Source organism: Gopherus evgoodei, chromosome 7 (genome assembly GCF_007399415.2).
Source record: "Gopherus evgoodei ecotype Sinaloan lineage chromosome 7, rGopEvg1_v1.p, whole genome shotgun sequence".
Taxonomy (NCBI): Eukaryota; Metazoa; Chordata; order Testudines; family Testudinidae; genus Gopherus; species Gopherus evgoodei.
Window position 1 is genome coordinate 50,848,247 of NC_044328.1, and position 26,419 is coordinate 50,874,665.

The window sequence follows — 26,419 nt, forward strand, 5'->3', positions numbered from 1 at the left end:
CTGTAACAGGCCAACATTTCGGCCATGCCTCTATTCACTTTCAAGAATTGTGATTATAAAGGAGCAGAGTATTTCACATGCTCTTTTATGCCTGCACTATCATTCAAAATACTTTTCACTATTGAGGTAGCCAAATCAAGTTCACAAGCAATTGACGACAAGCTTTGTCCTCCTTCATACTTTTTCACTATTTTCTTTTTCTGCTCTAAATCAGTCTTCTTTCACTTACGAATGGGTCATGAACTCCTGCTATCACTTGGTCACTTTCCAGGCATGATTTGAATGAAATAATAGAGTGAAATAACAGAAATACAGTATCACTGAAATAACATGAGACTGAGAGGCTGTGAGAGCGCAAAGCCTTCCCTTGCAGGAGATGCTACTGCTGTATTCCTCCGCATACCGCTCTACAGTACTTTGCATTTTCATATGCTATGCAATATTTTCCACAACTCAGAAATTTTATTTATGCCTTATGGAACTTTTTGCATAAGGTTGAATTTGTGTAAGTCGGGTTTTGCGTAACCTGAGGAGCGTCTGTACAAACTTATCTTAGATTTGTTCCTAAAGTAGTTTCCAAGTTTTGTATGAGTCAGAAAATCCCCTTAACAGTATTTTTCCAAAACCACATGCTTCAGATGAACAGAGATGGTTGCATTCTCAAATCATGCAAAGGGCTTTGGCTTTTTATCTATAAGGACTGAAGGATGTTAGAAAGACTCCTTAACTATATGTTTCCATAGCAGAGCGATCATGAGGGGTCAAGCTACATTGATGCAGAATGGATCTCAGGTTATATTGCCCTTTGTTACCAATTAGCTCATATTCCCACTCTGGAGAGAGAGAGGGCTCATTACACCAGCGGGCAAGTTACTGCAGCTACACTGATGAGAGACATAGCACTCCTAGTGATATGTAGCACAGTACTTGGAGCTTTTTGCATACCTTATTGAGACATTACCCTCTCGTCTTGTCATCAACTGTGGATACAGCTCTGAGGACAGCAGTACTACAGTCAGCTATCACTTCTGTATCTGTGCACCCACCTCCTGTCTGATTATTGCTTGTGAATCTCCCACATGTTGAATACACATAACGATAATCACTCAGAGGAAATGGAGGTTACTTAGCTGTAACTGGAGGTTCTTCAAGACATGTCGTCCTCATCTGTATGCCACTACCCATCCTCTGTCCCTTCAGCTGTGAATTGTTTGAATTGCACTAAGAATGGGAAACTGGAGAGACCTTTTATGCCCTCAGTTTGGAGTACAAGGAGAGCTACATGCATGTATGGACCAATGGACATTGCTTACAAATCACTCCAGATGTAGGAGCATGATGCACATGTGTATCCCATGTGTGAAATGCAGATAGGGACTGCACATCTCGAAGAACCTCCAGTTTTACGGTAAGTAACTTCTATCTTTATTTGAATTGTGCAACCATAATGTTGCATTGCCATAGCCCAAGATTTTCAAAAAAATAGGAACCTACAGTGTTCATAATTAGGTTCCTTGGTGTCTGATATTCAAAAGTGGTGGGCAGCAAGCAACTCTCCCTGAAGCCAAAAAGCTATTTTCTGTATAAGAAAAATTAATACAATTATGTTCACAAACAGTGAATTTTGTTTAGTTAATTTTGATAGGCAGGTTTCCAGCTGTCATTGACTTCATTGCTCATTACACTTAAAAATAAGACATGTTATTTTAAGCTACACTGCACTATCTCTGGTTTGAGAGCAGCTTTAAGTTTCTCACTACATGAAGTGTAATAGGCTTGGCTTGTTGCAACCTCCAGAGCGAGGTAAGGGAACAAAGGTCACGTGTAATTGTTCAGGGATACTGCACACATGTGGCTGAGAGGTATTGTCATGAGAAGATATAAAAATAGGGAACTGGCATCTTTCTTCTTCCATATGAGGTTTCTGTGCTTCAGACAGAATCCTTCCTGTCTCAGACAATGATCCTATTTTGGATGGGACTTCCATTGGAGGCTGTCAGACTTCCGATTAAGTCCATAAAAAGAGTATCTCCTTTCTCTGTTTGGGAATAAACACCTGAATTTGGGTGCCCATCCTAATCTGAAATGATAGGAGTGTTAAAACTCAAAAACGTTCTCTCTGATCGCAACATTGAGCTGACCTGGAGCGAAACTTTCTCAAATTAAAGCTAATGTGTTCCCAAGCAGTTTTGGTTAATTGAGAAATTTAAGATAAACTGATGTATGCGAAAGAATTTTAGACGTCACAGGGAGGCCTTGTGATATAGTCTGCTAACCCAGGTAAAAGTCTTGGCCTTTTATTTTTTCAAGCTATCACCATTCTGCTGCCAAGATAAAATTGCTGCCACATTATGCAATTGCCGAATAGTTGGCAGAGTAGGTTTTTTTTCATGTTACTTGAACTGTTGCATTGCTTAATCTTTGTTTTTCACGTTGGAAGGGACTTACACACTGCATTGAGTGGCATCTGGAAAGAGCTCCTAGAATGTTTCTACTACGTTTTAAATGTGACAGCTGACTACCAAAGCACAAACTACAGCTCTCTCATTAGTAGTTTCGTAAGAATTTCCCAGTTCAGCATTCTGTTTTTCATTGCAGTTGTAAAACACAATAAAATTGCATTAGTTTTTCAACTGTTATAAAATTGATTTTGAAACATTTTTATTACTTGCTCGCTTGATTGTAAATATATACACACTTGCACTTACAATAAGAGAAGCAGATAACTTACCCAGGATGCCTATCCTCCTTAGACTGTGCTTTCTGCTGTAGTATGGCATAGCACGGTTTTCTAATGTATGTTTTAAAATGATTGATATTAGCTTTTAGTAAAACTTGTATGCTTATTTATTGGGCTTGCAGAAGCGCTGTTTTCAGTTAGCTTTATGCAGCACAGCGTTTGGTTATGCTGGCGAAATGCTCCATATGCACAATGAGATAAAATACCACCTCATCAGACATCTTGGAATGAGGCACCGTATATACTCGTTCATAAGCTGAATTTTTTTAGTAAAAAAGGGAAACATCAGAGGTCGGCAGCTTATGAACGGGTATAGAGAGGGAGAGGTGGGACACAGCCCCTCCCCCCAACAGAGGGAGCAAGGAGAGGCAGCACAACCAGCAGAGCCTGAAGGGAAGAGGCGTGGCCAGAGTCTCTCCACTTCTGACCACACTACTCCCCCCAGCCTCTGAAGCAGCTACAGCTCTGGGGCTGGCAGATTGCGGCTGCCCAGAGTGTGTGGGGGTCCTGGGGTAGGGATAGGGTCATGTGGGGGGTGGTAACAGGGGTTACTCCCCTGACCCCCAGCGTCTTCCACCCCTCCCCTTTTTCTCCCCCTCAAAAAAATGTCCCCACTAATTGCTGTCCTGGCCCGTCAGGGTAAGCAGCTAACGCGCCGAGACACGTTGTTTACTTAAGTTTTACTTCTGTGCCTGCAGACGCTCGAGGCAGATGCTCAGCCTTCCAACGGCTTATCCTGATGGCCCAGGAGCCAAAGTTTGCCATCCCCTGAATTATAGGGTCAGCTTATGAATGGGTCATAAAAATTTTCCATTTTTACTTATCCCTCTTGGGAGGTTGACTTATAAACGAACTGGTTTATGATGGAGTATATACGGTACATCCTTCATTATCTGAAAAAAAGCTTTTAGTGACACAGCCACCTCACTAATAACTATTTTTACAGCCCTTGTTTTTAATTAAATGTCTTGTATTTATGACTTCTATTTGATCGGATTCTGCTGACAAGCCAAGTCTTTGAAAAGTTTGGAAACATAGGGTTCAGGGACTCTGTTAAAATTAACAGACTAATGGTAACTTTTTTTTTTGCATAACTCCATTAGATGTGCTTGGTATAGGATTTTTTATTGGAAGTTTTTCCTTGCATGCACTTGTCACACCTTTTGAGATTTCATGGAATATATTTTGAAAATTAAGCTTGCATGTAACAGGCTGCCCAAAGGGATAATTGAGGGTTTTTTTAACTTACAAACTCATTTATCCTTTTGACTCTCTACATTTAAAAATTAGTGAGATTCTGCTTTGTCAGTATCCTTTACCAATATTGTACTATTTGCAATTTGTTCTAAGTTTGGTGCATCTCTCACATTATGACTTGTGGTTAATGTTAAAGGGGGCACCATCAAGTGAATAGGCATAATTTGTGTATTCGGGTAAACTAAGTGGGCAATAAAAATAGATTTGATATCTGACTCTTCTTCTTGACAGTCCTTTTGAAAATAATATATCTTGTAAAAACAAGCTGCTGACCCCATTCAAATGTCATGTTAACTCCAAGATGCAAATGAAATGATTCATTGCATATGGATGGGTATCATTTACCTGATGGCATCTGGGAACAAAGCCTGTGTAGCTTCTCAGTTTCAGAAATATCTTTTTAAAATCCAAATAGATTATATCTGTAGTTGAAGACACTAGACAGACTACAAAAATCTAGATTTTATTCAGTTTATTTGGAACTGCATCAGTAGGAAATAAGACTAATTTTTTTCCACAGGAGTCAAATGTATCACAGTAAAGGGTAAAAATTAGTTTTATTCACTTAATTTTGCCCTGAATCGTCAGCCAAGTGTAATACACAAACCAAAGGCGTTGCCAGTCGACTACTTTTTATTTACACATATATCAATTTTGTATTTGCTACTGTCTTTTGGGAGCATTTCTGATGCTTTCTATCACTGCACAGCTTTCTTTTTAAGCAGTCTGGCCATATAAATTGCTTGCAGTCTTAAATTTATCCCAAATCTGCCCATCTTTTTACCTTGTGGCCTTTTTAAAATGCCCATTTCATACGCCACTTAGTATTTTCATCTTTGAGACAATGTTATGTAGCTGACATTTCCAGTTACCAAGTGCATATTTTTTACCCTTCTCTTCAAATCACGGCTGTCTATGTATTTATAAGCAACTGTCACTGATACCTAAGCGCTGCACATATAGTTAAAAGCACGTCTGTCTGAAAAATACTCCACCATCCCTTAATGTACTGTTTACTTAAGTGGATGTTTTCTTTATGTCACTGAGAGATTTAGCTATGCCAGCCTGCAGCTGTTATTGGGGGAAAGAAAGATTGAAATGTCAGCATTATTAACTGCTGATCAAAGCAAGTAAGAAAGGAGAGGGATGATCTGCACAATCTGGGGGTGACATCTCACTTTGTCATGAGAGTTTGGTGTCTAGGAGAGTACCACCACTAGTTTTCTGCCATACTTTGTCTTGTGGAATCAAAAGAACAAAGAGGAGAAGAGCCCCAGGAAGTTGTTTTGGAGCCCACCAAAGGGGTCAGAATCCTGCAGAACCCAGCATGGCAGGTCCTTATCATTTTTTCTCACATGGGCAGTGCTTTCTCTGTGCTCCTCAGGTACTCAGCTTTCTGATGTGCTTCATACATTTGAGTCAAGTAGAAAAGAAAGCATTGCTATGGCTGGAGCACTCTTGGCTTTGCCGAAAATCAGATGGAACCACTGGAGTTCTGATCAGCACAACCTTGTGCTTTGGCTGCAGTGTGCTCGCACTGCTAAGATCAGATTTAATGGGTCCTACAATAGGTACAGCATAAGTGAGTGAGCCTCATCATTTCCTCTGATGCAGATTCCACATCCAAGTATTAGCAACCATGACGTGATGAGCCAGATTATGCAGCTGCAGCTAAACTTGATTAAATAATAAATGTTTCTGGTTCATGTTATTTATTAAGTTAGTTTTTGAATAACCTTTATGGTTTTATTTGTCTGATTCGCTGCTGATGTTAACAGTCCATAATCACACACTTGACATTAAGCAGCAGTATAGTGTAGACTCACTTTATATCAACAGAAGGATTTTCTGTTGGTGTAGGAACATCACCTCCTCAAATGAAGTTAGCTATATTCATGGAAGCCCTCTTCCATTGACATAACAAATGGTGCAGATGCAGGCTTGTCAGCAGTGCTACATTGGTCAAGGATGTGGGTTTATTTTCTCATCCTGAATAAAGTAATTATGCCAATATAACATTTCATTGTAGACCTGGCCTAAGACTTTGGTCATGTACCTCTTCGTACAGTTATTAATTCACTAACTAAAAGTTAACCTGATTATCAGCAGCTGGCTTTGGTATTAATTTTCGTGAGAGAATGGGTCCATTTAAAAAAAAATAGAGCAAATTTTAAATTGATGAAAGTGAAAAACTTGCATTATCTTGAGCGAGGCACTGCTGTGCAAGGTTTATGTGCATGTCTGTTATTGCTTGGGTCCCTCATGTTAGTCTTAATTCTCTCCTGAAAATTCTAGTCATACCATATTTTGGGGAGTGGTGTACGGTGGGTATTTAAGGTGAGCATGAAGATGTGACCATCAGAGGCAGGATTTAAATTTTGGTCTACGAAGGTATAAGACTTGGGAATAGTATACTTTTGATATTGAAATTACAAATTGGTTTTTTTTCTTAGAAAGTTACCTCTGATTTAACAATGTTATGCTACATAACAGCATTTCTCAATTTTCATACAACTTGTAATATTTGAATTGCATGCATTTTAAGAGAGATCTGGTGGTGAATGAGGAAGAAAATTGTATTAAATGTTTGTGCTGCTTCTTCAAGCCATGTATGTAGGTGTGATGTCAATAGGACTTTTAGTAGTGAAACAAGGCAACTATTGGTAAAGGTTTGAGTACCTCAGGGATCAGCATTTAGCCTTTTCTTGTTTATCCTCATCTGGATACCCTCACAAGGAACGTAATGAAAGAGGCATCTTGGTGCATGATGTTTGCAGATGATGATATTGTTCTGTGCAGTGAGGAGAAAGATGCTCTAGAAAAGGATCTGGAAAAAGGGGAGATGTGTTGGACAGACATGGCCTCAAAATAAGTATAGGAAAAAGAGTAGGCGGTATGTAATTTTAATAATGTGACCAATGAAGACTTATCCTTGAAATTAGATGGGCAGACAGTATCAAAAAGGCAAAGTTTCAAGTATCTGCTTTCCAGAATCTGGGGAAATGTAGGACGAAATTAGAGCTAGGATAATAAATGTGTGGCTCAAATGGAAAGAGAGAAGTCGTATGGTATGTGACAAGAAGATACCAGTAAAATTGAGAGAGTTTATAAAAGAATAGTCCATCCAACTTTAGTATATGATGCTTAATGTGGGCAACAAAGAGACATAACTGATTGATCTGTTCCAGACAAATGTGAATGTTGAGGTGGATGAATGAGATAAGCAAGAAAGACCCCCGAAGGAATGTGTGTGTTAGACATGTTCAAAGTACCAGTAACATCCATAAACAAAAAAATGGAGTGCAGGGCCAAATGGTTTGGTCATGTCAAGTACCGTCCTGACAACTGTGTGGGTAAGAGTTCAAGAGATGAAGATTGAAGGAAAAAGAGACTGACTCAAGAAGTTGTGGGATGTCATAAAGAAAGATGTGGTGAGGTAGAGGACTGGCACTGAACAGAGCACTTTAGATGGAGAGGACTCTAAGAACTGACTCCATTTGATGAGATTAATGCAAGAGAGAAGATTTTTGTCTTTGCTAAATATTTTTAAATTTAACATAATTTAAAATGTTGATCTTAAGTGTACTGTATATTTTCAGATCTTCTAATAGTTGAATACAGCCAGTAGAGAAGACTTTAATATCCAGAAAGAAAAAATGTGGTGTTACTTATAGTCCTGTGTAATCTGCTTTGTAGTCTTTTATAATTATGCATTGAAATATTTTCATATGTATCTTGAATTTTTAGCTACAGCATGAGAAGGCTGAACTGGAGCAGCATTTAGAGCAGGAACAGGAGTTTCAAGTGAACAAGCTGATGAAGAAAATTAAAAAACTGGAAAACGATACCATTTCTAAGCAGCTCACTTTAGAGCAGGTAAACATCTATTTCCCATTCTTTGAAATAAAGTGTTTATCCTAGAGAACAACTTCTGTTCAGATTTGTTTCACGGGGGGGGAAAGTAATTTAAAAATACATAAATGTTCTAGGCTCCAAATTTGACCCATTTCTTAATCTATAATTTAGCTGGATGTCATTGTTCAGTTTTTTACTGTTTTGAGATGGGGGAAAATGTTATCAGGAATATTCAAAGGAAATATATGGTAGGTTTATTTTGTGATGGTTATAGTAAATTACTTAATGTTATGCTTCAGACTGCCTGTTTGTATAATAGTGTTTCACAGGGCTGTTACAAGGCCTTTTGTACATTGAGAAATACTGGTGTTGCCACCATCATTACAGCATATTAGCTCACCTGTACACATTTGTATCCACATACAAGTCCTTGAAACGGTACACAGGTGTTTTACAATGAAGCAAGGAAGAGCACAAAATGATAAAATGACAATTGAATAAAACATAGCTTAGTCCCACATAGTTTAACCTTAAAAACAGATGTATGTTTGTTCAGCAGCCACATTTCAAACACCACATCTCTCCTCTCAGTGTATGTTCTTATACTGGAGAAGTTTGCTCATCAGTCTGTCCACTACCTCAGCAGTATTTCCTGCACACAATGCAACTGAAAGACCACGTAGAAAAAAAATAATTTGTTGAAAGTTACCCCCCATATTTCCACATCCATTTACCACAACATAATGCTCCAGCATCCACTTTATGACCCTGCTTATTTCCCATCCTGTAGGAGTGATACACACCTGAAGGGCCACATTGAAATACTTTGGAATGGAGGAGTGTCTTCCCTTCAGACCTGGATGGTCCTATCTCTGTATCCTAGAGGGAAACATTAGAAAAAGTAACTTAAAGAACAGAAAAACAGCAATAACAATTGAAATATAGACTATATAAATGACAATAAAATCATCTTCTTTCTGCCAGCACTCACACCTAAAGGTGCTAATACTGTGTCTAGCACTTAGCCTCTGGGCTCATAAGCAGGCTGGTAATGGGACTGGTATGAGCTGCTGCTCTTCACCATGTATTAGACACCATCTCTTACAGTGCATATGCTATCCCCACCTGACACATGATGGCCCACCCCTGCTCTGTGGATAGGGAAAATGGGGTCTCTGCTTCACACAGGGAATAGTGCAGTATAGCAGGAGAAAACTCCTGCTTCATCCTGGCTTTGTGCAAGGATTCAGGGAAGTAGTCAGACTGAAAAGTTGTACACTCCCAAAGTGGCTTGGAAAGACTCTACATGAGGACTTCCAGAGCAACGGCAGGCATATCATTATCCTCATGCATGATACTAAATAACGAAACTGGCAAAGTGGGAGAAATTATACCCAAAATACAAAACATAAATAGACTGTAAATAGAGAATTATCACTTTGATTTTTAGTAATCCAATTTATGGCATTTTGTTATATACGATTGAAAAGATTTCAAATGAGTTGGGAGTTGTCTCTGTAATGTTGGGATGGAGTGATTTTTAAATCATTTGATTTTTTTGTAATTTATTTAAATTGAGGCTCTGTAAAACTAACTGGAAAATGTGTGCTGTCGCAATTTTAGATGAAAACTTTAATGAATTAAATTATAAACTTTTTTTAAAAATATTTTTATGGATAGGATATCTTTTGAATTTTACAACATTGCTAGAGGCAAAAATCAAAATACGGCAAATGGAAGTCCTGATCTTGCAAAAACTTAAGCAGGTGTACTTGATTCACATTTACTGTACTTCAGTGGGACTACTATGTTTAAAATTAAGCATGGACCATTGCATCATTAGAGAGCTAAAACTGTTCTTGTGGCATAAAGCTGTCACTTCAAAACCAAAAGCTTCACACTGAAAAGTTATTTCTACTTTCAGTATATTAACAAAATTACTGTGAACTTTTTATAAAAGATAGGCCAGACTTTTCCACCCCATATTTAGGCACCTAATTGTGGGATTTTCAAAAGCACCTAGTGACTTATGAGCACACGTCCCATGGACTTCAGATGGCAAACCCTGATGAAGCCTAGCCTGGCCAGAGGATTTCAGCTTTCTTGAATTATGGAAATTGAGCATATTGGAAGGAAATGTTGGTTGCAAATACAAGGCCCTAGACTTGGCTTTTTCAGCATAGAAGAGCATTTCAGATGCGAGACTAGTAGAATTCTAGATTTTACATAGATGGGTTTTTTCCTGCTGGTAACTAGGAAACTAATGAAAGTATCCCACATCCACTTTAGAAACAGAACATTATAAAATGGGATGAAAGTAAAGAATTCTCATATTAAAAAATCAGATTTAAAGAAAAAATATTTTTTAATTTAAACATTGATTTTAATTATTTTAACCATGATTTTATCCCCTTTAGTTTATTTTGCACTTTGAACATGTCAATACTATATATGCTAAATATTCTGTTTTTCTGCCTGGTGCTTAAATGTGGATTTATTGAAGGATCTGAGAAATAGAAAATTAGACGGATGTAGTACCTGACAAAATCACGACAATCAAAATCTGGAAACAAACTTTAAACTGAAATAACTCTCTTAGCCACAAGGTGGTGGTGGTGGCCACTTAGAACTAAAGTGCAGGCAAACTGAACTGAAATATTATGCTGTTTTACAACCTTTGAAATATCAGTGCAAATAGTTGTCTGTAAATTTCTTGTGTGTTGGAGCTGTGTTGGTCCCAGGATCATTGGAGAGACAAGGTGGGTGAGGTAATGTGTAGTATTGGGCTAACTTTTGTTGCTGAGAGACAAGCTTTGAAGCTTACACAGAACTCTTCCTCAGGTCCTGAAACAGAACTCTTTGTAAACCTAAAAGCTAGTCTCTCATGCCAACAGACATTGGTTCAGTAAAAGGCATTACTTCACTCATCCTGTCTCTGTAAATTCATTAGCATTTGTGATGTTTCTGTGTATCTTGGGCAGACAGCTTGGTTAAAAGATAAAAGGGCTGTGTTCTTACTGTGCTGTCCTCCGGTTTCCGTGTACTTAGGTACCTGGCATAATGCACTAAATTTATGTCTGTGCAAAGTTTTGAGTCAAAGATAGGTGGCCAATCTTTTCTTTGAATTTCCTTGCTCCTATGAGTTTGGTGTGTTAAAGTTTTGTTTGTATAATTTTTTCTTTTTAGTATGGTAAAATAAATCCCAAGTTCCTTTAAACCCCCTTTCTTCCCTCTTTTTTTTTCAAGTTGAGATTTATTGAAATAATACTTAACTCATCTGTTACTATTATGTTAATGCCCTAGAGACCCAAATAGAGATTGTAACCTCATTGTGCAACAACCTGTATATGCATGTGGTAAGAAATAGTAAGAAACAGTCAAAAGGCAAGAAACGGGAAATATTATACAGGTGGGGATTTTAAGGCAGAGAGAGAGAATGATTTCCCCAGTTACATAGGTGTGGCAGACTGAATATTTGAATAAGACTGTCTTGATGTTGATGTTATGCTTGAGGAGGAGGAAGGATAATTTTAAGGAATGGTTTCAACTATTGTGGAGAGACAATATGTGTTAACATCGGAGGCTACATTGCTTGCAGTGTTGGGGTTCTGTGGGATCCAACACTGTCATAGATTCTCAGGTAGTATCGGTGATCCACGGTATCGTATATTGCATGTGACTAAGTTCACTCTCTCTAGTGCAGAACTTGCAGTGCCTTCATTGCTTCCCGATTTGAGTACTATAGTGTGCTCGGTTTGTGGCAGAGGTGTCAAAGCCAGTAGGCCAGGGCAACCCACTCCAGGGGTAATCTACTCTGACAATTCTGTTTCTGCAGCTCATTTTTGTTTTTCCTTGTGTTTCTGAATTTTACCTGATGTGGTTCTTTGTCTGAGGGCAGATAGCTGGAAACAATAGATCTGAGAGATTTTAACTCTGGTTCAGACATCACACCCTGAAGCATAGCAGCGAAGTTTGAAACTCTGGCAATTTCATTAGCTGGATATTTTAGCTAAAATGAACTGAATGTGCTTCTCCATTGTTGATGCAGTGATACAGGATGAGGTGGCTGTTACAGTTTGCCATTCAAGTGCTATTGTCTGCTGTTGTGATTGCAGTGCTAGTTGTGGCCTCTTACTGTTTCTTCTTTCAGCTGCTTCCCTAATGAGCAAAGCAGAGGGCAGCTAGAAGAGATGCAGTTGGTGAGATAAGTAGGACTTTAGCTAACAGTAGAATCTGGTGCTACAACCACCCCTTTAGCCTGTAGTTCTTGAAAGAAAAGAGAACAGGTTTTGATGCTTAAGAAGGAAGGTTACTCTTTGGGCCCAGCAATATATTATGGTGTGAAGGGGAAAAGGGATGGATGAAGCCTAGAGGTAGAGTTGGGATGCTGGGGGAACAGTAAGTTCAAGTCCTGAGGCAAAGGAAAAGCATGGAGAAGAAAGAGCAATATGCATAAAATATGGAGTTTTGAAGGGGATATAAGTAGAAAACCAAAGAAAGGAGGGTGAAGAAAAACAAAGTGCATAAATTATTGTGGTCCTAAAAATACCATTTTTCCATTATAGAATGCTGAATATAACTAAGTTTGGTGAGAACCGAAGGACCATACCTGTGTCTATGCAAATTTCCACTGACATCAGTGGGAATGTTCCTGTTAATCTGAGGGTGGTGTTCGATCTGAACCGTGTAGCCACAGCCTCTTGCCCTTAGTTTAAAATGTAACTGGTCCCTGTCAAACTCATTGTCTAGACACTGACTTTAGTCTGTGCTTGAAATCCATTTGGAAGCTCCTTAGTGCAGAACACAGCTGCCTGCAAAGAGCTACAAAAGGATCTCTCAAAACTAGGTGACTGGGCAACAAAATGGCAGATGAAATTCAATGTTGATAAATGCAAAGTAATGCATATTGGAAAACATAATCCCAATTATAGTATAAAATGATGGGGTCTAAATTGGCTGTTACCTCTCAAGAAAGAGATCTTGGAGTCATTGTTCTCTGAAATAGTTCTCTGAAAACATCCACTCAATGTGCAATGGCAGTCAAAAAGGCGAAGAGAATGTTGGGAATCACTAATAAAGGGATAGATAATAAGGTAGAACATATCATATTGCCTCTATATAAATCCATGGTATGCCCACATCTTGAGTACTGTGTGCAGATGTGTTTGCTCCATTTAAAAAAATATATATTGGAATTGAAAAAGGTTCAGAAAAGGGCAACAACAATGAGTAGGGGTATGAAATGGCTTCCATCCGAGGAGTTATTAATAAGACTGGGACTTTTCAGCTTGGAAAGGAGACGACTAAGGGAGGATTTGATAGAGGTCTATAAAATCATGACTGGTGTGGAGAAAGTAAATAAGGAAGTATTGTTTACTCCTCCTCATAACACAAGAACTACAGGTCACCAAAGGAAATTAGTAGGCAGCAGGTTTAAAACAAAAGGAAGTATTTTTTTCACAGTACGCATAGTCAATCTGTTATTCCTTGTGTGAGGATGTTGTGAAGGCCAAGACTATAAGAGGGTCCAAAAGAGAACTAGATAAGTTCGTGGAGAATAGGTCCATCAATGGCTATTAGCCAGGATGGGCAGGGATGGTGTCCCTAGCCTCTGTTTGCCAGAAGCTAGGAATAAGTGACATATTTAAGCAACATATTTAAGTGACATAATAAGGAGATATTTGCATTCTGTGCCTATATTTGAACACTTCGTGCTGCTGCAGGTGCAGTAGTGGCAGTGGGACTTCCATGATTGAGGACCCTTGCTTCTGGAGTTCACTCCTTGGGAGTCCATTAGAGCCTGTTTCTTGATCTTCAGGGCATGATGAAAGGCTCATTTATTTTTAGTGTCTGGTGGAATCTGAGTTTGTTGGCAATTGTTGATTGACTGAAGAAAATTTATATTACTTTGTTTTTATCATGTAAACTTTTTTGAGTTGTGCTAGATTGTACCTGAAATGTAAAAGTGATTAAAAGAAGAGTTCAAACGTGATTAATGTAATCTGAATTGTATGAATTAAATGATGCAGAGACCGCTGTACTACAACAGCTGATCTGTAGTCATCCCCTATCATCAGGTGATCATAGGATTGGAAGGGACCTCGAAAGGTCATCTGGTCCACTCCCCTGTACTCATGGCAGAACTAAGTATTATCTAGACCATCCCTGACACGTGTTTGTCTAACCTGATCTTAAAAATCTCCAATGATGGAGATTCAACAATCTCCCTAGGCAATTTATTCCAGTGCTTAACCACACTGACAGGAAGTTTTTCCTAATGTCCAATCTAAACTTCCCTCTACGTACCTTCATGATGTAGTAAAAATGTGTATGGGGGTAGGGAGGAGTGAATTCTCAGAATATCCTGTATTCTTCCAAGCACTGGTGAGATGAATTGACTAAAGAGCAACGTGCTAAATACTTTATCTTTATATCTCTCTAGCTTCTGCTAGAGTCAGGATCCACATTCTAATGCCTTGAGTGATTACTGCAACATACTGCTTCTGGACTTGACTTTTGGTTGTATTAAGTATACATTTCCTTGACTATTAATCTAGAATCTCAATTCAAAAGCACTTTTTAAAATTAAAAAAATAACTGTCTGGATTAAAGAGTCTGTCACACAAATGCAAAGGAAAGTCTTATTAGTTCTTCAGTTTTTTACTTTAACTGATAGAGAGATTTGTCATTTTAAAAAAGTCATGATTTGAGTGCAGTAGTCGTTTTATTTGCAGTAACTAATTTTTTCTCAGCTTGGATGAAAAAACTTGTACATGTACCAAAAACTTGTATTTGGAAGGTAAACTGTTTCATGAACCAATTCAATATCTAATTTTGCTTTGGTATCTGGATTAATTTATTAATAATCACAATTCACTTGTCTTAGAGGAAGGGTCCACTGTATGTAAGGGCTAAGCACAGGTCTGAGATTCTAGAGATCTGGATTCAGTGTCTGACTCAGCCATAAATAAGCAGAATGGCTGTGAGCAAATCGTAATCTCTGTTCCTCAGTTTTCCCATTTGTAAAATGAGAACATTTAATTCCCCATCAGGTGTGGTATTAGTATCTGGTTGGTTTGAAATAGACAGATGGAAAGTGGTGTAGAAGGCCGAAGTATTAAACCCTTTTAGCTTAGGTACATTTCATTATTGTTACTTTTCTCTTCAGAGCTACTGTACTTTGATGTCTTCACAGTTACAATTGTACTTGTTGAACTTGCAGTGCATTCTCATCCAGAACTGACTACTGTCCAGCTTCTTTGGGGATATTCTGATGTGCAGGATTTTTCCTATTTTCTGGTAGCTCATACTTGAATCAATAATGGTTACTAGTCTTTTAACAGCCATTGGAAAACTGGAAGCTCTATGAACCCTTGTTTCTGCTGGCTTTAGAATTTGGTTCCATAACAGTTATCTAAAAATAGAGACACCACTTTTCTTCATTGCTTGCTGTATTTACCTGTGATGCACACAACTTGCCTCTCATGTCAAGTAAACATAAACCTCTGTAGTGTCAACGTTCATTGTTTAATTTTCCACTTTAATTTTTTTTAATTACCTATAAGAATAATTGTATATACAGTAGATGTGTAAGCTTGTGAATACATTGTCACTTTAAGTTACTATGACACATGCAATGGATGGTGTCTGTCTGCTAGGACCTATCCTTTCACTTGTTGGCCGCACTGCAGCTCCGTGACCAGGTATGGAAAAAGACAGAGCAACCCAAACCTGGGAATGAGAGGTTCTGTGTAGAAAGGATCTATGTAGGGAGAAAAGGCAACGTACACCAAAGGCAGCTTACGTACCTGTATTGATGTGGTTCCATGATCTCCATTTACTTTGATACTATTCCACTATTTGTTTTAATGAATCTACAGTTTCCTCCCAAAATTTAGCAATAGGCTGAATATTAAACTTTCCAGAATAAAAATCTTAAACAGAAAAGTCAATTCTCATCTCTTTCACCAAACAATTTTTTTCCTCAGCTAAGACGAGAGAAGATTGACCTTGAAAATACATTGGAACAAGAACAAGAAGCACTAGTGAATCGGCTCTGGAAGAGGATGGATAAACTTGAAGCAGAGAAACGGTTTGTCTTATCATGTTTTCATTATTAAAGATTACACTATTTAATACTTCATTCATTGCAAGAGGCTTGTTTGATCTGCCAAAGGTGCAGAAGTTACAACATTTAAAAAGTTACTTGTTTTACAATGTATCACATACTTGGCTGCTTAAATTTGCTAAAACAAAGTAGTACAAGAAACCAGGGAACTGGGAAACCAGGGAGAAACTTGCAAACTTACTCTCTTAATATTTGCTGACAGGGTGGTTTTAACGCTGTGTTAAAAGGTGACCTGCAAAGAAAACAATTGGGCTTGTACCCTTTCTTTCCTGCTTTGTCGTGCATAGTGATAAAGTGTGTTTTGAAAGTGTGTTTTGCTTTTTCTTTTCTGCTTTTTTATCCCATAAGAAAGTCAGATCCTTTGTAGCCTGGAAGACTGGCTTAAGGATAGTGAAATTGTGGCATCACAAGAATGAAGAGAGAACTGAGCAATTTGGAAGAAGATATCTTTCATCATATTTTTTTAAACTTTGTTTTTGTCTTTTAACAGCTTTTTAATTTCAGTGACAAATCTTTAACCAAAGGCTATTTTAAAATAATGTTGTACAATCTTTCCCTGCTGTAAGGGTATTAAACAGCTCACATTAAATGTCCTTGAAACCTCCAAGAGGTGGTTCTGCAAAACTAGGGACACTCAGGTTTGACATTCCTGATATTTTCATGATTAAAAAAAAAAATTCAAAAAATCTTTTAGACCCTCAGTACATCACAGAAGAGAAAAAAAGGACATAAGTTTATAAGCTCTGATTATAAACTTTACCTTCATTAATAAAACTTAAGCATACTTAAGCATACAGGGACTCTTCTGTTATACAGCTGTATAGCATCCATCTGAAAGAGGCCTTTAATTCCTGGTTGGGCCTCTGGGAAGTTCTGCAATACAAGTAATAATGAATAAGCCCAGAGTTTAAAAAATACCATTAAAAGTAGTTTACATTTGTCTTTATAGTTCTGTGTTGAATGGTAGCCTACTTAATGGGAAATGAAGTGGTGCTCTAAAAAAACATCTCTCTCATATCAGTGTCAAAAACTCCATGAAGAATGGACCCCTACTTAGGGCTTATGCTGTCTTGTACCTGTATTCATCTTCAGCTGCACAGTTTCCTGTTTGACTTTGCCCAGTATGTGTCTAACAGAGAACTATTTCATATTTTCATGCTAGTAGATTCCTCCCTCCCTTGACTTCAAGAACCTTTATGTAGCACATCATTCTATTGCAGAGCTCACTTTATACGAAAAGCAAATTGTGCCTGAAACCCTAATAATTAAGACAGATTCCAGATATTTAAATTTAGGCTTGCTGTAATTTGAAACCCTAGCTATAGAAATATGATATGAAATACTTTTCTGTGCAGAAATACTAAATAGAATATCTATTTTGGAAGCTGTGTCTAGTTTGCTTTTATTCAACAACACAATGAATGTATATATTCATAGATCAGTAGTGCAGGAAAAAAGTGTTAATGTGCACTTTATGAATGTTGCTCTGCTCTGACCTCTTTGAGGAACGAGTTCTTTATCCAATAGCACAAATATAAATGTACCACAAGAGTTGGACTTGAATTTGCTGAGAAGTTACTTAAGAGAATTAGGAGAGGATTAATATAAATCCACAGTAGTTAAATGAATAATGGAACAAGGCTATAAATATAGCTTGTTTATAGCTTGTTTCTGCCCCTGTAAATTCAGTTTCCCTTTTAACTCTATTTTGACAGTTATTTAAATGAAATACTTCTTGAAATTTGGGCATATAGTGGGTACAGTTGAGGCTTTCATAAAGTTATTTCACTGAGGTGTACAAAAACTATACATTTTCAAAATGGTGTGCATTTACTATTAGAAGCACTTTGACAGTATGAGCATCTGAACACTTAAATTTTAAAAGATCTAACAGGTGGCATTTGACAAAATAAACTTTACCTTCATTAATAAAACTTAAGCATACTATTAAAACATAATTGGAGCAATGTATACCTATTAAAATTTTACTATTTCAAAGTATGTGCTTCTAACGTTCAGAAATACGATAACATCTAAATTATTTTTAATACAGAATTTTGCAGGAGAAGTTAGACCAACCAGTCTCTGCTCCACCATCACCCCGAGACATATCAATGGAAATAGATTCTCCAGAAAATATGATGCGACATATCAGATTTTTAAAGAATGAAGTAGAGAGGTTAAAGAAACAACTAAGAGCTGCACAGTTGCAACGTAAGTAAACTCTCTTTGGCTATAAATGGAGTTTGTAGCTAACAGTTTACTAAAGTGCACCTAAAGGAATTCCTACATATTTTTAGTTTAGTTGGTGCTGGAATTTATTTGCTGTTTAAACTGCACCAACCGTGAGAGCAGTGAAGATACTCTTCACTTACTGTTCTCATCCATTTAAAATTTAAAGGTAGATGACAAAACTTAATATTCAGATTGAAGTTTAACTAGGCCATTGTGATTAAATCCTTTACTGTGTGAAAAATGTTATTTGATTTTTTTACAATGAATAGTCAGTCCTATACTTTGCATTTCATTTGAAAGATAGGAATTCCAGCAACACAGCTGCTCCAACACCATGCTGGGGCATAAACTCTGAGTGGGAAAGTGTTACCTGTACCTCTGTATAAGATGTTGACTCTACTAGCTAGAGTAAGGCATACAGTCTCTGTTGGTATATAATTTCTTTTGGTAATTGGATTGACGGTCATCTGCCTCCCACCGTGTGCTAGTCTTGGCAGACTAACTGGAATATTGCTGTCCTGTTTTTGGAGCAATAACGTTTTGCAGAGATAATGGTCTTCTTTACAGACAGATGGGTGCTCTTGGACAGAGGCTTTGTGTACAGGTTTGGGATATTAGTATTGAATGCCACATAAAGAAGATAAGGAGCGTTAGTCTTGCCAAACTCTCCAATATAGCCTTCACTTACCAAACTTGACAATGAAAACAAGGCTTTTACTACTGAGTACTTCATGTGCAAATATTTGAGTGATTAATTAAACTTGAAGCACTCTTCATTTTTGCTGTTTCTTTCCTTATTGTATCTTTGATTTACAGTAAAATGTTCAAAAACACCTACATTTTTCTTAAGTGATTGTTCATGTGTATTCCAATTGGTGTGCGTGTGCCACGTGCATGATCGTCTGAAGGTTTTTCGGTTGGCTGTGGAGCCCCCTGAATTTGTACCTTCATGGCAGTGTATAAAGGTCCCTGCCGATCCACCGCTTGCTCAATTCTTTCTGACCGCCAGTGATGGTCGTTGGAGCAGCTCAGTCTCTTGCATTCACAAATGCCTACCTAGTGGTCCCCCCTTTCTTAGTTGTAAATAGTTTCATAGAGTTGTAGTTACAGTAGTTTGTAGTCTCATAGTAAGCTAAGCTTATTTTGGGGGGGGGGGGTCCTCCATGCTAGTTTTCCCCAGATACTGGAGCATGCCTCAGTCGCAGGGGTTTGTCATGCAAGAGGTGTGAGAAACCTATGCCCAGAGGCGATCCGCATGCTATTTGTCTTAAGTATCTGGGAGAAGGTCATCATACAGACAAGGAGCTTTAGACCCAGGATTGAGAGGGAGCAGGACTATCCTTTGAAACTCCTCCTAATGGAGTTGGCCTCTGCCCTCAGCTGGTACTGGAAACGGCACCGGCAGCATCAGTGCACAGCGCTCCGGTAAGGGATGCCCTGGTACCAAGAAAGAACTCCTCCAAGGAACATTGGCACCACTCCCCAGCTCGTAAGGCCAATTCTAGCAGGCAGCAGTCCCCACTGCCGTGTAAGAAGAGGAGGAAGAAGGTGGCAGACAGGGGTCATTCACCCATCAAGAAGCCGTGAGGGGATTCCCACGGGGTGCGTCCCACATCGGGACACCTACAGCCTACCACCATTGACTCTGGCCCCGACCAAAGGTCCGTCAAATCTGGTGCTGGTGGACTCTCTGATTCAGGAGGAATTGGAAGAAGACCTTGATCTCCCCTCCATGCCAGATACTTTTGAGGCAACGTGGGACCTTATTGCCATGACTGCACAGTCCCCAGCCCCAAACCAGATGTCGGCTTAAGTTCCAGTGGCGGCGCAGCATGTGACACCATCCCCAGCACTATTTGTGGCACCGATGGCAGCACCACCCCCCGTTCACCACTTAGGCAAGCCCATGATGTTACGGCGCTATTCCCATCACTCCAGTACCACTCCCCGGCACTGTCAGACTCCGCTCCCCCCATGGCCGGGCTCAGAGTACTCTTCCGAAGAGGAGGCCAAGTCTTCTGTCTCCTGATGCAGCCAGTACAGTGGCCCTCTTTGGACTTCTTGGGCCTGTCATCAGGCTCAGGGACAGGGCTGCAGGGCCACATCAGTGGCATCCTCACCCAGGCTCCCTCCTCAGCGACATTGATGTCACAGGGCTCTGGAGGACCCCCCATGGGACAAGGATCCTGGGACTTCATACCCGGGCGCAGCATCTGAGCCAGCACCACCAGTGCAGCTGGAGCCACTTCTAGTCCCGGGGCAAACTGACCCACCTGACCCAGCATGTAGGGAGCCAGAGGGTCAGGAAGACTTGGTCTCACGGGCCTCCTCCTCCTTGCCAGACAAAGCAATGGCAGATACCACCACCACCTTCTTGGTGACAGACACCAGGGCACGCCAGAATCTTCTTAGGAGGGTGGCCCAAAACCTAAACCTCCATGTGCAGGAAGTCACAGAGGACTCAGACCCAATGGTGGACATTCTTGCCCTGGAGGGTCCATCTCAGGTGGCCTGTCCCCTGATGAGAACTATCCAGAACACCACTAAGGTACTCTGGCAGACCCTGGCCTCGATACCACTCATCGCTAAAGGGATGGAGACGAGGTACTTTGTCCTGCAGACGGGGTATGAATACCTATTCACCCACCTCCAGCCGGAGATTCTAGTCTTGATGCAACAAATCATAAAACGAGGCAGGGACAGCTGGGTCCCACACAAGTCATGGGACACTAAGAAGCTGGACCTTTTCGGCCAGAAGGTCTACTCGACCCGGGAGGGCTCCAGCTTTGAGTTGCCAGCCAGCAAGCGGTACTCAGCCACTGTGCTTTCAGTTACTGGAGCATGTTGGTAAAGTTTCAGGAGTTGCTCCCGGCTGACTTTCACTTCTAGAGGAGAGCAGGGTGGTGTGAAGAAACTCCCTCTAGCCTGCGTTAGGCTCAGCGGCTCGAACTATGGCCACTGCCATTACAATGAGACATAGCATGTGGCTGCAGGTGTCGGGGATACCGGCGGAGGTCCAGAACACCATTCAGGACCCGCCCTTTCACTATGCGGGCTTGTTTGCTGAAAATACAGCCTCCTACTTGCACAGTCTTAAAAACTCACGGGTGAATCTGAGGTCTTTGAGGATCCACACTCCTGCACCTCAGAGAAAGCCATTCAAGCCTCAGCCCCTGTCCTACTTCTACTCCAGGCCCCTGAGTTGGGAGTCGTCCAAGAGACGGGGCAGGAATAATAGGAGGCGCTTGTTGCAGTCCTCCTCCGGCTGTGGATGCTGGAGAGGCCGTGGGGGTGTGTGGCCCAGGGGGATGCCATGGGTGCTGGGGAGGGGGGTGTTGTTATAAACAGATAGCTAAGGGTTAACGTTTCTTTCACGTGGAAAGAAGTAATTTGAAACACCTGACCAGAGGACCAATCAGGAAACCAGACTTTTTCAGGTCTGGGTGGAGAGAAGTTTGTGTCTGAGTTCTTTGTCTTCTGCCTATCTCCCTCTCGGCTATGGGAAGGATTTCTCTAGTTCCTACTTTCTAATCTTCTGTTTCCCAGTTGTAAGTACAAAAGATCAGATAGTGATTTATATGTTTTTTGTATTTTACATGTGTGTAGTGGCTGGAGTGTTTTGAATTGTATTCTTTTTGAATAAGGCTGTTTATTCATATTTCTTTTAAGCAATTGACCCTGTATTTGTCACCTTAATACAAAGAAACCATTTTTATGTATTTTTCTTTCTTTTTACATAAAGCTTTCTTTGTAAGACCTGTTGGAGTTTTTCTTTAGTGGGGAACTCCAGGGAATTGAGTCCGTGCTCACCAGGGAATTGGTGGGAGGAAGAAGTCAGGGGGAAATCTGTGTGTGTTAGATTTACTAGCCTGACTTTGCATTCCCTCTGGGTGAGGGGGAAGAGAAATTAGCTCTTGGTACTTCTGTTTTCCAAGGCTGAAAACGGGGAGGATGGAATCCCTCTGTTTAAATTCACGGAGTTTGCTTCTGTTTATCTTTCCAGGAACCCAGGGAGGGAATACCTGGAAGGGAGAAGGGAAGGAAAATGGTTTATTCCCCTTTGTTGTGAGACTCAAGAAATTTGGGTCTTGGGGTCCCCAGGGAAGGTTTTTTGGGGGACCAGAGTGCCCCAAAACACTCTAATTTTTTGGGTGGTGGCAGCTTTACCAGGTCCAAGCTGGTAACTAAGCTTGGAGGTTTTCATGCTAACCCCCATATTTTGGACGCTAAGGTCCAAATCTGGGACAAGGTTATGATATGGTGTGCAGCGTTTGTGGGAAAGATAGAATCCAGAAGCCAGTAGGAATATTATATTTTTCTTTTCTCTGCTAGGGGCTTTTAAGCAGAGAGAAACAGTTTGGTTTTAAAAGGAACCAGAGAGAATTTTTTTTTCCTCTGCTCTCTCTTGCAGTTTCTGGCTTGCATATTAAGCAAGCAACCATTAAATAACTATTACGGGTCTTTTGTCACCAATAGCACTCCCATAAGGAGTCAAATACCAGCACTATACACATGCAAATAAAGTGGTTTTTCTGGTTTACTTTACATTGAAAAGCTTAGCTAGAGGAAGAAAGGGAAAAAGGCACTGTTGCTAGGCAGACCCCAGGAGGCAACAGAGAACCTGCAGTTCAGAAGATAAACACCGGAGGGCACCCCAACACAAGAAAACAGGAACCATGACTTCCAAGGAAAAAAGGGAGGCAGAAGAACAAATCAAAGAAGCTGAACACAGGCGACAACTGGAAAAGAGACAAAAAGAGGTGGAGCTGAAAGAAAAAGAAGAAAGCATCAAACTGGCAGCCTACAAAAGAGAACAAGCAGCCAAAGAGGCAGCCCACAAAAGAAAACTAGAAGAAGAAGAGGTGGCACACAGAAGGAAACAAGGAGAAGAAGATGCAGCCCACAAAAGACAGATAGAACTCCAGAGGGAGGCACACTGCCAGACCCTGGAATTAGAAAAGGCTAAGCAACAGGCTTCAGCCAATCCTAACAACCCTTCGCCAATTATGGTTCCACAGCACAGGAAATTTCCCACCTACAAGGCAGGTGATAACACCGAGGCCTTCTTGAAAAATTTTGAAAAAGCCAGTCTTGGGTACAGCATCCCTGAAAACCAGTACATGGTAAAATTGAGGCCACAGCTCAGTGAACTTTTAGCAAAGGTGGCAGATGAAATGCCTAAGGAAAACATAAACGACTATAAACTTTTTCAAACCAAGGCCAGATACAGAATGGAAATAACCCCGAATCATGCCCGTCGGCGTTTCAAAACCCAGAAGTGGAAACCAAATGTATCATTTCCCAAACACGCCTACTACGTTGGGAAAAATTATGAGGCCTGGATATCAGGACACAATGTTAAATCCTTGGAAGAAATGCACCTCCTCATACAAATGGAGCAGTTCTTGGATGGTGTTCCTGAGGACATAACACGGTACATACAAGATGGAAAACCCAAAAATCTTGCTGAGGCGGGGGAAATTGGAGCCAGATGGATGAAAGTGGCAAAAAGCAAAAAAGCTACTGTCAAGGGGAATGAATACCCTAGAGGGCACACCGACCATAAACCCTACAACCGAGGGCAGCCAAAAACCCCACCTACAACCCAAGTAAAGCCACAGACACACTATTCTTCCACCTCACCAGTCTCCAGTAACTCACCTCGACCCAGTGACCCATCAGATGGAAGATGCTTAAAGTGTAATGAACTGGGACATATCAAGGCCCACTGTCCAAAGAACACCATCCGAGTGCAGTTCATTACACCACCATCACCCAAAAGATCTCCAGGCCCAGATGCCTCTCAAATACCCTTGGAGCGAAGTGAAAATTTGAGAGTGGGCGGAAAGAAGGTTGTTCTTAAACTGTACAAGTCTGTTAGTTATATATTTAGTGGTATATGTAACAGTGCATGTGTTGTATTAATCTGTTTAGTTTAAAGTTCTAGAAAGAAATTGCCGCCAGTGAGCTTCCCCATTGTCTGCAATTTGGGGGGCGTGTCATAAACAGATAGCTAAGGGTTAACGTCTCTTTCACCTGGAAAGAAGTAATTTGAAACACCTGACCAGAGGACCAATCAGGAAACCAGACTTTTTCAGGTCTCGGTGGAGGGAAGTTTGTGTCTGGTTCTTTGTCTTCTGCCTATCTCCCTCTCAGCTATGGGAAGGATTTCTCTAGTTCCTGCTTTCTAATCTTCTGTTTCCCAGCTGTAAGTACAAAAGATTAGATAGTGATTTATATGTTTTTTTTGTATTTTACATGTGTGTAGTGGCTGGAGTGTTTTGAATTGTATTCTTTTTGAATAAGGCTGTTTATTCATATTTCTTTTAAGCAATTGACCCTGTATTTGTCACCTTAATACAAAGAAACCATTTTTATGTATTTTTCTTTCTTTTTACATAAAGCTTACTTTTTAAGACCTGTTGAAGTTTTTCTTTAGTGGGGAACTCCAGGGAATTGAGTCTGTGCTCACCAGGGAATTGGTGGGAGAAAGAAGTCAGGGGGAAATCTGTGTGTGTTAGATTTACTAGCCTGACTTTGCATTCCCTCTGGGTGAGGAAGGAAGAGAAATTAGCTCTCGGTACTTCTGTTTTCCAAGGCTGGAAACGGGGAGGGTGAAATCCCTCTGTTTAAATTCACAGAGTTTGCTTCTGTTTATCTCTCCAGGAACCCAGGGAGGGAATACCTGGAAGGGAGAAGGGAAGGAAAATGGTTTATTCCCCTTTGTTGTAAGACTCAAGAAATTTGGGTCTTGGGGTCCCCAGGGAAGGTTTTTTGGGGGACCAAAGTGCCCCAAAACACTCTAACTTTTTGGGTGGTGGCAGCTTTACCAGGTCCAAGCTGGTAACTAAGCTTGGAGGTTTTCATGCTAACCCCCATATTCTGGACGCTAAGGTCCAAATCTGGGACTAGGTTATGATAGGTATGGCCTGGGGGTGCACTGCTGTGGGTGTGCAGGGGGAGGGGGCCAAGTCACGGCCTGGGGAAAGCAGGGGTTGGTGAGGCTCCCTACTGGGCTTCTGGGAAGCCGCAACCTCAGCTCCTAGCTCAGGGGCGGGCAAACTTTTTGACCTGAGAGCCGCATTGGGTTTCCAAAATTGTATGGAGAGCCAGTTAGTGGAGGCTGTGCCTCCCCAAAAAGACAGGTGTGGCCCGGCCCCACCCCCTGTCCGCCCTCTGCCCCCCTGCTCCTTTCCCCTGGCAGCCCCCCCGTTCCCTGCCCAATTCAACCTCCTTATTCCCTTCCCTCTGACTGACCCAACCCCTATCCACATGCCCGCCCCCTGACTGCCACCCCGAACTCCTCTGCCCTCTATCTAAACCCTCCCCCCGCCCCCTTACCACGCTGCCTGGTGCACTGGTGGCTGGGTGCTGTGCCAGCCACGCCACTGCGCAGTACAGAGCACTGTGTCAGGCCCCAGCTCTGCAGATGCACTGCCCCAGGAGCTGGCAGCCCTGCAGTCCAGAGCATTGTGCCGATGACGGAGAGAGCTGAGGCCACGGGGGGAGGGGGAACAGCAGGGGTGCAGCCGGGTGCTAGCCCCCAGAGCAGGAGCTGGGCAGGAGATCCCGCGGGCCGTAGTTTGTCCACCTCTGTCCTAGCTCCATTTGCTGCCTCTGCTCCACCCCAAGCCTAGTTCTGCAGCTCCCATTGTTTGTGAATCGCGGCCAATGGGAGCTGTGGGGGCAGTGCCTGTGAGCAAAGACAGCATGTGGATCTAGGAGCTGAGGGAGGGGAGTTCCTGTCGCCCTTCCAGGGAGGGCGACCGCCGCCCCTCCCCCCAGCAATCCCTAGCCCTGAAGGCCCTCACACCCAAACTCCTGCTGCTGGGATACTCCTGGCCCAGAAGCTGCCCAAGCTGCTCAGGAGCCTTAAACGTAAGTAATCGTTATGAATGCTGAAAAATCCAGATATTTTAAGAATCAAGATGTGCCCCATAAACATGAACACCTCTTAAAATTAGAGGGTAATGAAAAATATGATATATCATACCCACAAAGTGGAAGGCTTCGTCATATGTTCCTTCTTACTAAAATAGAGCATCCAAAAATATTTTTATAATCTATCTTACACTTAGCTTTGATCATTTGTATTCAATCATTTAAGATACTCAGTGATGCTAGCACACCTCACTAACATTAGCTGACTTAGTTTTAAAAACATAAACTTAAATGCCCACTGACTTAAATGCAGCTATTTGAAG

At 40.9% G+C, this 26,419-nt stretch overlaps 1 protein-coding gene across 2 annotated transcripts in view; it reads left to right on the top strand.

The window, feature by feature from the left end:
- Positions 1-26,419, top strand: part of CCDC6 (coiled-coil domain containing 6) — a 76,076-nt gene that overhangs the window by 35,284 nt on the left and 14,373 nt on the right. For both annotated transcript variants that reach the window (XM_030568731.1, XM_030568733.1), the window contains 3 exons: positions 7,745-7,873; positions 15,841-15,944; positions 18,034-18,194. In XM_030568731.1, coding sequence (XP_030424591.1) covers positions 7,745-7,873; positions 15,841-15,944; positions 18,034-18,194 — 394 coding nt within the window. The remainder of the gene's footprint in view (positions 1-7,744; positions 7,874-15,840; positions 15,945-18,033; positions 18,195-26,419) is intronic.